This window comes from Hemitrygon akajei, chromosome 20 (assembly GCF_048418815.1).
Source record: "Hemitrygon akajei chromosome 20, sHemAka1.3, whole genome shotgun sequence".
NCBI classification, from domain to species: domain Eukaryota; kingdom Metazoa; phylum Chordata; class Chondrichthyes; order Myliobatiformes; family Dasyatidae; genus Hemitrygon; species Hemitrygon akajei.
In genome coordinates, this window is record NC_133143.1 from 59,247,833 (window position 1) to 59,260,511 (window position 12,679).

The 12,679-nt window shown below is 41.1% G+C and overlaps 1 protein-coding gene across 1 annotated transcript in view; it reads right to left on the reverse strand.

The window, feature by feature from the left end:
- dnah5 (dynein, axonemal, heavy chain 5) overlaps positions 1-10,012 on the reverse strand; it is a 223,958-nt gene extending 213,946 nt beyond the window's left edge. The window contains exon 1 of the mRNA XM_073024384.1: positions 9,817-10,012. Within this exon, the coding sequence (XP_072880485.1) occupies positions 9,817-9,990 (174 nt within the window). The 5' untranslated portion in view covers positions 9,991-10,012. The remainder of the gene's footprint in view (positions 1-9,816) is intronic.
- Positions 10,013-12,679: the final 2,667 nt, after the last annotated feature.

Below are 12,679 nucleotides of genomic sequence, written 5' to 3' on the forward strand. Positions count from 1 at the left end.
GCCCCACACAGACTCCTCACGACGCTCATGTACCGGGCATCCCGTACGCGTCTATTCCAGGGACCTCGCTCACACACGAGGGGTCCCTGACACCTCCTGTTGGGACAGAACCAACCCACTCTCCGCCTCCGGAGCAAACACCACCTCCGGCACCTGTGCCGTCATCACCTCCGGCTCCTGTGCAATTGCAGCCGGAGCTACGTAGATCGCAGCGAACGATTTGACCACCTGATAGACTTAACCTGTAGATGTGCTTGGGGATTTTTTTTTTAAACAAAGGGGGGGTGAATGTGGTGAACTAGATATACCTGTCTGACTGCTCCTGTGGCTCCTCCCACAGACCCCTGTATAAAGGCGACTGTGGCCTGCTGCTCTCCCTCATTTTCCCAGGATGTAGTGTTGTTCTTTAGTCAATAAAAGCCGATATCTCACTTCCTAAGTCTCAGCGTGAGTTATTGATGGTGCATCAATGCAGCCTGTCTGATGGTCAGATTAATAAGAGCAGTGAGAGAGAAAAAGAGTAAACAGAATTATATTAAAGCTATGAAAGCCACTGCTGAAACTCCAACCAAAAGGATATTGAAAATGCCAACAGATCAGGCAGCATTCCCGAAGAGAGAAAAACCCAAGTTGATATTGCAGATGTTTAACCGTACAGCAGATCTGGCTGATTCTGATACAAATCAAAAGAGATTTACCCAAAATTGTTGAATGCAGTGTGGAGTTCTTTTGACAACAAAGTGTCCAAGAAGAAGATCACATGGTGTTCCTTAAGTTCACATTGGGCCCTGGTGAATGAGAGCAGGAGGCCACGGGCAGGTTGGTTAGAGAGCAAGTGGAAGTTCAAGATCTGTACAGCATACTGAATGGTGTCTCTACAAAGCAAGCAGGTAATCTGTATTTGGTAATAAATTATCCTGTGATTAGGCTAGTGGGTTGCTGGGCAGTGTGCCTTGAAGGGCCAAAAAGATCTATTCAGCGCTGTATCTCTAAATAAATAAAATAAAAACTGGACAGTTTTTTTCTCTCCTATAAGTTTATCGATAATACATTTTTCTCTTTCCACAAACACTGCTTGACCTACTGGGACTTTACAACCTTTCCTAGGTTTTAGGTCTCACCAGCAGCTCTGACCTGCATTCCACAGTTTTCACATCTCCCTGGGTTTGTTTTCCCTCTTTCCTGTTGTTCTCAGTAGTCTATCAACATAATATTCATATTGGAATCACCTCAACCACTCAAGCATCATTCCATCCTATCCATCCCTCCAGACCCCTTTCCACTTTTCCCCTTCTGATGAAGGATCTTTGACCTAAAATATTATCTGTTTCTTTTCAACAGATGCCGCCTGACTTGCTGAGTGTTTCCAGAAGTTATTATGGAAATTATTTTTAATATATCTGCAGTATTCTCATAATGGTAGCATTGCACTTAATATCAAAAACACAAAATGGTCAGCAAAATAACTAAAATTACCACCAAAAGATCACATGTAATTTTTTTTATAAGTTGCACATAAGTGTCTCCTCTTTTATAACCCTCATTATCTCTATCCTCTATCATTTCTATTCCTACTTTAAGCAATCAGGCAAAATGCATCATGCTTTACAATGCCCGCGACCCAGGCTCAATTCCCACTGTTGTCTGAAAGGAGTTTGTATGTTCTCCCATGACCACATGGGTTTCCTCCAGGAGCTCCAATTTTCTCTCACATCCAAAGATGTACACTTTAGGAGGTTGGTTAGTTACATGATGTAAAGTGTATCTCTAAATAAAATAAAATATTAAAATGTAGTACTTTCAATCATTTATATTTGAAAGCATGATGTTCAATTAATATTTGTGGCTGCAAATAACCTAAACTGCAGTATGTGATTAGCATATCTGTACAAGAAGCAACAAATATATCATCAAAATTAAGCAAAATGGATTTTTTCCCCATTTAAATCTACAATACGCGCACCAGTATGGTCTCATTACTTATATTCCCCAGAGAACCAATTAGAATTCATGTCAATTGTGAATGTAATTAAACTGAACAATAAATTATAAGATGAATATAAATCAGCTCTGCAGCTTTCACAAATGGGACCAAAAAAAATGAGTTCAAATTATAGCTCCCCAGCAGGCTTGCTTACACAAGACTATGGAACAAAGTGTTCCAGTACTTGTTTCTTTTACCTGGACAGAGATTTCTCCACAAGAACAGAAACAACGTAAAACACTTTGGCAATTACCGTTCCTCAGGTAAGTTAAACAACTTTTTGGTAAAAACTAATTCGTATCTTTTAGCCCACGTATGCAGAGTCAGTAAGACAGATCCATCACAAATGGGGAAAATGCTGGCAGACAGATTGGAGTGGGCATAGGACTCTTTAATATTTGACAGTGGATATCACAAAGTATCACAGCTTCATATCAAACATGGCCAAGAGAAGAATTCCTGTGGACCTCTACCTACCAACTGCCCTCCAGCTCTTGCCTCCTTTCCTGATAGTTACCTTAAAAGCCCTCAAACTGCAAATATACGTAGATATGGGTAACTGCCACAAAATAGGGGATACACAGATTGCACTGACTAGGGAAAGCTGGTTGTCCAAATGTGTCCACCTGTTCAAAAGACTCAGCTTTCAAGCTAAAAGGCTAACCTCTGCGAAGTATCATACGCAATAATTTATTCTGACAAAGAATCTCCGATTAAAATATTTATCTTCTCAAAGAAGCCGCTTTAGTATTTCCAGTATTTTATGACTGTTGTATGTGCAGTAAAAATTATTGTAATCAAAGGTTAATTAGGAATCTCTACCAATTGCAAATGGTTATTGAAGCAAACAAAAATTGCTAATTAATTCAAGTTGTCTTACTGATGACAAGTGTTAAATTTGACCAACTGAGATAGAAATTGTTGTTGGAACACAAGGTCACCATAAAAGCATTTTAATTAAGCGAGAGGAAAACTTTGATTCTGTACCCTTGGGGTATGGCTGCGACTCAAGAACGCAAGTAAATACAAACCTGAGTTATAGGGAAAGGATGAATAGGTTAGAACTTTACTCACTGGAGTGAAGAAGAATAAGGGGAGATCTTATAGAGGTACAGTATACAGATTTTGGAGGGTACAGACAGGATGAATGCTTATAGGCTTCTTCCCCACAGGTAGGGTGCGACGAGAACTATAGGTCATAGGGTTAGGGTGAAGGGTGAAATTTTCAAGGGGTATCTGAGGGGGCACTTCTTCACTGAGGGTGGTGAAAATGTGAAATGAGCTGCCGGCGGATGAGGGTTCAATTGCAGGGAACTGAGGATTCTCAGGAGCTGGTACAGAAAAGGAGTGATTCTCTGGGCAGATCAGCCATAATCATTTTGAATGGTGGGGCAGGATAAAAGGGCAAAGTGGCCAACTACAGCTGCACTTTTCTAAATTCTTGTATTGCCATAATTCATCTTCACCGGCTCTAAACCCAGGAGTTACCAAAAGCAGCAGCACAGTAAAAATACCCCCACGGGAATTATGGCAACAGTTCAAGTCAGCAGCTCACTACAAACCTCTCGAGGACAATTCTGGTCTTGCCACTGAAGGACAGATCCACAAAATAAATTAAATTAAAACAAACCAGAACAATGCAGCAAGTAATCTTGTTCTGTGTCATAATTGTTTGACTTTCATTAGCATCTGGTGCCCTCTGCTGGAAGCACCTGTATGTAGCTATAGGTTGAGAACAGTCTTTTCAAACAGTGGAAGTACATGCTGTTTGTGGTGAAGTGTCTGTGAAATAATCCTGAAGAATCTTTTTGACCATTACGCAGTGCATTTCCAGCACTAAAGTTAATACTTTACATGCAAATAATCTGATCTATTTATCTATTTAGATGAGTGGAAGATACCAAGGTATATTTAAATTCCATTGAAAGGTTCAATGTAAATTTTCATATATCTTTTGTTTTCACTTATTAGGGGATGTGCAATTCTCTCTTACATTTGCTGCTCATTTCAAATTTCCTGTATTAGATCTCTTTTACATGAAGACTTTGGTAAATAAAGCTTTACTTTCAAATGTTTTGAGTACCATACCTTGAGTCAAGAGTACCTGAAGTATTTGAATACTACGGATAAATTCTCTAAAACGCTTGATGCTCATAAGCATAATGGACATGCTCATGAGTTGAGAATTCACGTTGGCTGTTTTGACTCATTTCATATCCAAAAACATCTACTTGCAACTCTGATAACTTTGTGCAGCATGTCCGTAGGTGACTGCACTACAGAACCCATCATTACTGGTTGAACTCTAACCCAGCTATAACCAGACATGTTCCACTCGCTTACTCAAAGTCTCTGGAGTGGAATGTGGATTCAAGTCCATCTCCGAGGTGAATTCAAATCCAAGCTGACACTTGGCAAAAAAAAACTGAGGAAACTTTGCAGTTTGACATTAGAAGGGTGCCCCGTCTGCCCACACAGGTATAGACAATGGATGTAGTGTCACCTTTTTCAAAAATATAACAAAATGTATTATAAGTTTACCCTGAAATGACTTCACTAAATTGGGTGTGATGTACCAAGTCTCCTCTGTGCTATAGATTTTGGTAGTTTCATAAGAACAGATCATCTTTCATTAGCAATGTCCAAAGTAAATTTATTATCAAAGTGCATATATGTCACCATATACAACTCTGAGATTCAATTTCTTTCAGGCATACTTAGTAAAATTATATGTAATAAATATCAAGAACATGAGATGAAGACTCCTTGAAAGTCAGTCCATAGGCTGTGGGAACATTTCAATGAGGCAAGAGAAATTCAGTGAAGTTAACCCCTTTGGTTCAAAATCCTGACGGTTGAGGGGTATTAACTGTTCCTAATCTATCTTAATGTATCAAAGAACTATCTGATATTCAACAACCACACTGAAAAAGAAATGATTAATCACAACTGGTAATCACTTGATGAGAAGCAACAGCCAATTTGACTTTCAAATGGCATCTTAATCTCTGTACTTCTCTGCACTCTTGGTAATAATTGTATTGGCTTGATAACCGAATAGAAGTACTGCAAAAAAAATTTAAAATATTACATTGATTCATTTCTGAGAGGCTACAACTACAGTGGATTCCAGTTAATTGGGACACATCAAAATCATTTTGGCCCAATTCAATGGCTGCCCCAATTAGCTGAAGTTTCATGGAAATGGTTTAAAAGGTATTAAAAAAAGACAAACTACTGTTTAATTGAGTAACAAATTATGTATTTACATGAAATACAGAACAAATTAGAACATTACCAAGACTAGTAAACATAGAAACATAGAAAATAGGTGCAGGAGTAGGCCATTCGGCCCTTTGAGCCTGCGCCGCCATTCAGTATGATCATGGCTGATCATCCAACTCAGAACCCTGTACATGCTTTCTCTCCATACCCCCGATCCCTTTAGCCGCAAGGGCCATATCTAACTTCCTCTTAAATATAGCCAATGAACCAGCCTCAACTGTTTCCTGTGGCAGAGAATTCCACAGATTCACCACTCTCTGTGTGAAGAAGTTTTTCCTCATCTCGGTCCTAAAAGGCTTCCCCTTTATCCTTAAACTGTGACCCCTCGTTCTGGACTTCCCCAACATCGGAAACAATCTTCCTGCATCTAGCCTGTCCAATCCCTTTAGAATTTTATACGTTTCAATAAGATCCCCCCTCAATCTTCTAAATTCCAGTGAGTATAAGCCTAGTCGATCCAGTCTTTCTTCATATGAAAGTCCTGCCATCCCAGGAATCAATCTGGTGAACCTTCTCTGTACTCCCTCTATGGCAAGAATGTCTTTCCTCAGATTAGGGGACCAAAACTGCATACAATATTCTAGGTGCGGTCTCACCAAGGCCTTGTACAACTGCAGTAGAACCTCCCTGCTCCTCTACTCAAATCCTTTTGCTATGAATGCCAACATACCATTTGCCTTTTTCACCGGCTGCTGTACCTGCATGCCCACCTTCAATGACTGGTGTACAATGACACCCAGGTCTAGTACAGTACAGAAAAGCTGTATTAGTTCTTAGTTACAGGTAGTCCCTGAGTTGCGAATGTCCCATTTACGAACAACTTGTACTTATGAACCAAGGAAGGAGAACGCCGTCCACCATTTTAAGTCAGATCGCGATGCCGTCCGCCATTTTAAGTTGTTGCCGTTGACACTGTGTTGAGTGTGTAACTTTGTATTTGGCTTAAAATTTTCTTAGCAAGATTTACCCTGACCCCCCCCCCCCCTCCAGTCGGCTGGTGGCGCAGTGAGATCAGTGCGCCAGGCCCGAGAACGGAGGTTCCTGAGTTCAATCCTGTGACAGACCGCTCCCAAGCGTACTCTCCATCCGTGCCAGGTTGATGTTGAGCTTGCAACTCGACCTCGTTTTAAAAAAAACATTGCCACCCCCAGTTTAAATTCCCATGCGGAATATCGTGGAGGATCAAATACCCAAACCCAGCACATCCCCCACTTGTCCCATTTAATCTGTCTCAGTGCGGTGGACTTTAGGACCTGGGGAATTCAGTGCGGTGGTCCTTAGGACCCAGCGGAGTTCAGGAGCCACTGCCGGGAAACGATCACAATTGAAAATAAAGTGGAAATAATAAAGCGTTTGGAAAGAGGTGAAACGCCATCGGTCATTGGAAAAGCTTTAGGCTACAGTCGGTCAATGATCGGAACAATTTTAAAGGATAAAGTGAGAATAATGGAGCATGTGAAAGGCCCTGCCCCGATGAAAGCTACAATTATTACTAAGCAACGCAATGGTTTAATTATTTGAATACATACGTGTCTTAAGTGTTTTATATGCATAGAAAGGTAAAATATATACTAAGACAAACTGACTAACTGACGCTAAATAATACCGGATGTACTTGTTCCAACTTGCATACAAATCCGACTTAAAGATGGACTCAGGAACGGAACTCATTTGTAACCCAGGTACTGCCTGTATTGATGGAGGAATTCGTTCAGTATACATCGCCGTGTTCTTTTAACTGACTGAAAATGAACAAAATCAGTGCAGATACCTGCTGCAGATAATGGACTGCCTTCAAGCACGGCTTTCGACGATTGTATCTTCCAAATCTTCATTTTCATTGTAACATTCAAGATGATTGTTGATACTTTCAAATTTTTTGTAGTTCCTAACTTGAAGTAGTGAAATCATTTCATTTTCCCTCCTGGCCATTTCTGGCATCTCCAAGGCTGAATACTTGAAACCACAGTGTGCAAAACAATTCTGAATTGTCTCATTGCTTATTACCCACCCACAAACAGTGACAAAAAAAATCACTGTGTTTTGAACACAAATACACATGACGCTGTTTAAAAACTGTTCACTCTAACTCTAAGCACAGTGCAGTATCTAATGACAACACAACATACACACAACTGACACTCATTAGAAATTGTCCGGCAATATCTCCTACCACAAGCGGCATGATGTCCAAATAAATGAATGGAATCCCAGCTATTTTCTCCATTTGATTTTGTTTTTTTAAAAGAGTTGTCTCTTAATTAACCAAAATCCACTGTATATGGGGAAAAAAATAAAATTATGAAGGGATTTTATATAAAGGTCAAAGAGATCATTCTGGTTTGGGGATTAGAGCACGAGAGGGTTGAAGGGATGAGGAGTTGGAGGAGAGAAAATAGTTAAAAATGTATGCCAAATATAAAGTAGATCTAAATTTCAAAGAAATTCCGAGGAATCTATTTCCTGAAAATCATGAAAATGAAGACATTGTTCAGGCAAAAGGGGAGAAACTAAAGAACTACATGAATGAAAGTGTTGGAAGTGTTTAAAAAAGATGATATAGGCAATGTGGCGAGCATGAATCATGTAAAACATAAACACTATCGCTAATTCTGGAAGAAGAAAGAGATTTGCACTGTAACACATGCAAAATGCTGGAGGAACTCAGCAGGTCAGGTAGGAATAAAGAGCTGATGTTTTAGGCCGAGACCCTTCAGCGGGACTGGGAAGGAAGCCAGAATAAAGTGATGACTGGGGATGGGGGGGAGGAAGGAATACAAGCTATAAGGTGATAGATAAAACCAGGTGAGAGGGAATGTAAGTGGTGGGGGAGATTTGCACTTATGTTTTTGGAGTGAAGTCGCCATTTCAATTTAAGATCTGAGGCAATTATTTGTTTTTGGCAAAAACCTACAATTGCAATAGAAGGGATAATAACTGTAACTTTGCTCACCAGTGTAATGTGTATCCTGAGAACATTTTTTTTTAAACTGGCATCACTATTTCTTCAACAGCCTTAAACTGTCAATTATGATTAACTGCATGTAAAGATTTTTGTAACAGAAATTCATGCGATTTCAAGCAGTTATATGCCCGGATCAAAAGGAAATAGGCCTGCCTATCACATTAACCCAAACAGAGTGCAGTGAACTTTTACATATTTTCAAATCAGCTGGACTTCAGTGTCATGTATGGAAGTTGGACAATATAAAGATGATTCTTTGCTTGACAGCCCTGGTAAGGTAAGCTATTTATTTTCCTTTCTCCAGGTTCATGGGTTGAGATCTCAAATACCTGCTAGCTCTATTCTCACTACAAAACTTATCTGGGCATCAGTCACTCATTTGAAAAAAAGAACCTCCTGCCTTCTGATGACAATCTATAATCACCTTTGCCAAATTCATGTAGGAATCTAGAAGCTTTCCTATCTGCTATTCAGGGACATTACATATTCAATCATTTGTTCCTCCAGAGGTAAATACTTCTGCACTTATGAATATTTCTGCACTTTTCATTTCTGGCAGAAAGTCCCCCCCAACACACACACACATTTTAATTACATGAGGCATTGGTGGGTTCGGCAACTGAAAATTGCTGACTATAAAAAGGGCTGAGTGGTCTAACACAGGAGTCTACAGGCAAATTCAGTACCTTGCCAATTCTTCGTGACAACACAGTAAGTACAAAGTAAATTTTAATATCAAAGTACATATAATGTCACCACATACTGTACCACCCCGAGATTCATTTTCCTATGGGCATACTCAGCAAATCTACAGAATAGTAACTATAACAGGATCAATGAAAGATCAACTACAGATTCTCTCATTTTAGGTAACTCCACAGCTGAACTCACTGCACGCCCAGATGAGCATTACTATTATGTCTAATTATCTGACTAACTGCTACACAAAGTGATTTGGAAGTGCTATTTCTTTATGATTTTCACCTGGGGTGTTATGGTGACTTCTTTTTCTTCTTGATCACTTCTTGCGCAACTTTCGGGTTCTTTTCCTGCACGTGCAGTCAATTAATTTTGATCCTTTCCCCTTGATTTCAGCTTTCAAATATTTGCAGTTTTCTAGAGTTTCTGAAAACAAGTGATTCTTTGAAGCTTTTACCTACCGCGATCGTACCGAATCATCTATATGCGAAAGCCGGTCACTGGGTAGCAGAGCAAACATTTGGCGGAGTTTAGCATCTAACACTAATAAAAATCAGCATGTACGCAGATTCAATTTCCACCTCTCAGCCTATTTCTGAAGTCAATTAAGCCGTTGTAAATTTCAATATCTGATGAATAAGTTCGGGACATACAGTGAACAGCAGTCTCGGTGTGTGAAATTCATTGAGGCACTGGCATACCTAGAAACCAGTGAGCACGTCTGTTTAACACTCGCTTGAGTTGAATGAATTACGGCAGAGGTGGGTCATAACTTTACATGTCTCTAGCCCGTGAGAATCGCCGTGAAATGCACCTAAAGTTGCCCTGCTCAGTTTGTTCCTAAACTTTAAGGGCTACCGAACCACATGGGGCGCAAACAAACCTTGGTCTCCTTGGAGTCCACCGGTGACCTCGTCTGGGCGGCTCTGCTCCGGAGCCCTGCAGCTTTGGGGCTCAGGCCGATGGTTCTGCGTGGCCCGCGGACACCATCCATCACCCGGCTCCCGAGCCCTGCCGTGCGGCGCTGACGCTGGCGTCCAGTCGGGCGTCGGGGCATCCCACTCGGGCGCTGCACAGCAACCCGTCCGCCGCAAACTCGCCTGTCCTGGAGGAGGGGAGGCGGCCAGACAACAGGCTCCGTCTCCTGGCAACCACCGCTCTGCGGGCTGGGGGCGGCGCCGAGGGGCGAGGACCAGGTGCGACCGACAAGAGACAAGTCAGGGAGGATGTACGTGTAGGTTCTCTCTTCCGCCCCTCCATACCCTCCCTCCCCACACCTCATCCCCCCTCCCCACACCTCATCCCCCCTCCCCACACCTCATCCCCCCTCCCCCACCTCATTCCCCCTCCCCCACCTCATTCCCCCTCCCTCCCCCTCTTCCTCCTCCGTCACTCCCCTTCCCTCCTCTCTCCTTCCCTTCCCTCCTCATCCCCCTCCCCTTCCCTCATTCCCCCACACTTAATCTTCTCTCCCCTCATCCCCTCTCTGCCTCTCTTCCACCTCCACCCTCCCCTTTTGGTCTTAAAAGCTTGAAAAGTGCAAAATGGTATATAGTAGATATAAAAGACCTTACAATTTTAAATGTTTATTAACATGGATATCAATTTCACTGAAAATAAATATAATTCAAGTACATTGTCAATGCTTTGAAATGTTTCATAGTAATTATAAAATACCTTGTGATTTTAACTGTTTATTTGTATTGGTTTGTGGTTTAAAAACATTTTTCAACTATTCATAAACTGAAGCTGAGCAATACAAATTCACATGTTCTCAAATTCATGCCTTTGGTTTCTTACAATAATGAAAATAATTAAGTATAGTTTTGCATTGTACAATACAATATATGTCACAAGAACCTTCGTGGCTCACAAATCTTAGTCGCAAAGCAATACAGCATGGACACAGGCTCCTTGGCCCAACGAGTCCATGCTGACCACAGTACCCACCCAGCTTATTCCCGTTTCCTATGTCCAATCTATAGTTCTCCAGTCCCTCCCCCTAAATATACCAATCCACATTCTTCGTAAAGAACACTATTGTACCTGCCTCAACCACTTTCTCTTGCACCTCATCTCATATGGTCACCATCCTCTGTATGAAGAAGTTGTCCCACAGACCCTATTTAAATCTTTCCCCTCTCACCCTAAACTTATACCCCTTATTTTTGGTGTTCCAGGTCCTGAGGAAAAGACTGTTATCATCACCTTATCATTGTCACCTCTTGTCATTTTAACACTCCCTCTTGTGTAAGGTCATTCACCTACATTCCAAGGAATGAAGACCACGCCTAGCCAACCACTCCCTATCTCAGGGCTCCTAGTCCTGGCAACACCTCATAAATCTTCTCTGCACTCTTTCTAACTTAACCACATTTTTTCTATAATTGGGCAACCAAAACTATATCCAATATGCCATGTTTAACCTAACCAACAACTTGGAGAAGTGCAATATAATGTCCCAGCTCTTACAGTTAATGCTTTGAATAATGAAGACAGTTTGCAAATGCCATTTTCACCACCCTGTCTACGTGTGACACAGTTTTCAATGAATTCAGCATCAGTACTTCTAAATCTCTCTGTTCCATTACATTCCCTGGTGCCCTACCATTCATAGTATAAATCCTATGTTGGTTTAACTTTCTAACTCAAACTTATTTGTAATAAAAACCATTTTGGCACTCCTCATCCCAATTTCCTAACTAATCCAGATCTACAGCCCAGGGGTTCCCAACCTTCTTTATGTCATGGAGCCTCATCATTAACCAAGAAGTCCATCAACCCCAGGTTAGGAACTCCAATCTACAATAACCTTCTTCACTTTCAAGAATACCTCCTAATTTTGTGCTATCTGCCAATCTACTGATCAAGCCTTGTGCATCATCCAGATCATTGACATAAATAATGAATAACAAAGGTCCCAACGCCAAAGTAATCTGCAATCTTACTTGGACTAACTTAAACTGAACTCCAGATGGTCAGAGAGCTGTACAGTATGGAATAAAGGTCCTTTGGCTTAGTTTGCTCATGTTGACCAGGTTGCCGAAGTGAGCTAGTCCCATAGTCCTCTAAATCTTTCCTACACATGTAGCTATCTCCAAATGTCCTTTGAAATGCCATAATAGTAGCCACCAGTAACTTTGACAGCATGTACCATTTCTGCATCCTCTTTGTGAAAAGTTCCCCCCCCATGTCCCTTTTAAATCTTTCCCCTTTTATTTTAATTGTATACCCTCTAGTTTTGTACCCCCTCCCCCATCTGGAGGGAAATACTTTCATTAATCACCCTAGCTATGTCCCTCAGGATTTTATAAACCTCTGTATGTTTACCCCTAAGCCTCCTACACTCCAGCAAAAAAAATGTCTTAGTCTGTCCAGCCTCTTACAACTCAAACCATACACAAATCCTATAAAATTTACATTCAAGAGTGTGAACAATAGTACACAGCACTCCAAATGTAATCTTATTGACATCTTATGCAGCTTATGGTGCACCATCTCCTATCTAAATATTCTGACCAATGAACAGCAGCGTGCCAAAAACCTTCTTTGCCATCCTATCAGCCTATGTCTCCACTTTCAAGGAGTAATGCACCTGGACCCTTAAAACTTGCTACTCTATATCATTCCCTAGGACCCTGCCTTGGTTCATCTTACCAAAGTGTATCTTGCATTTATACAAATTAAACCCCATTTGTCATTTCTTCTCTCTCTCTCTGCTGCAATCAGGAAAAAAGATACAGCAG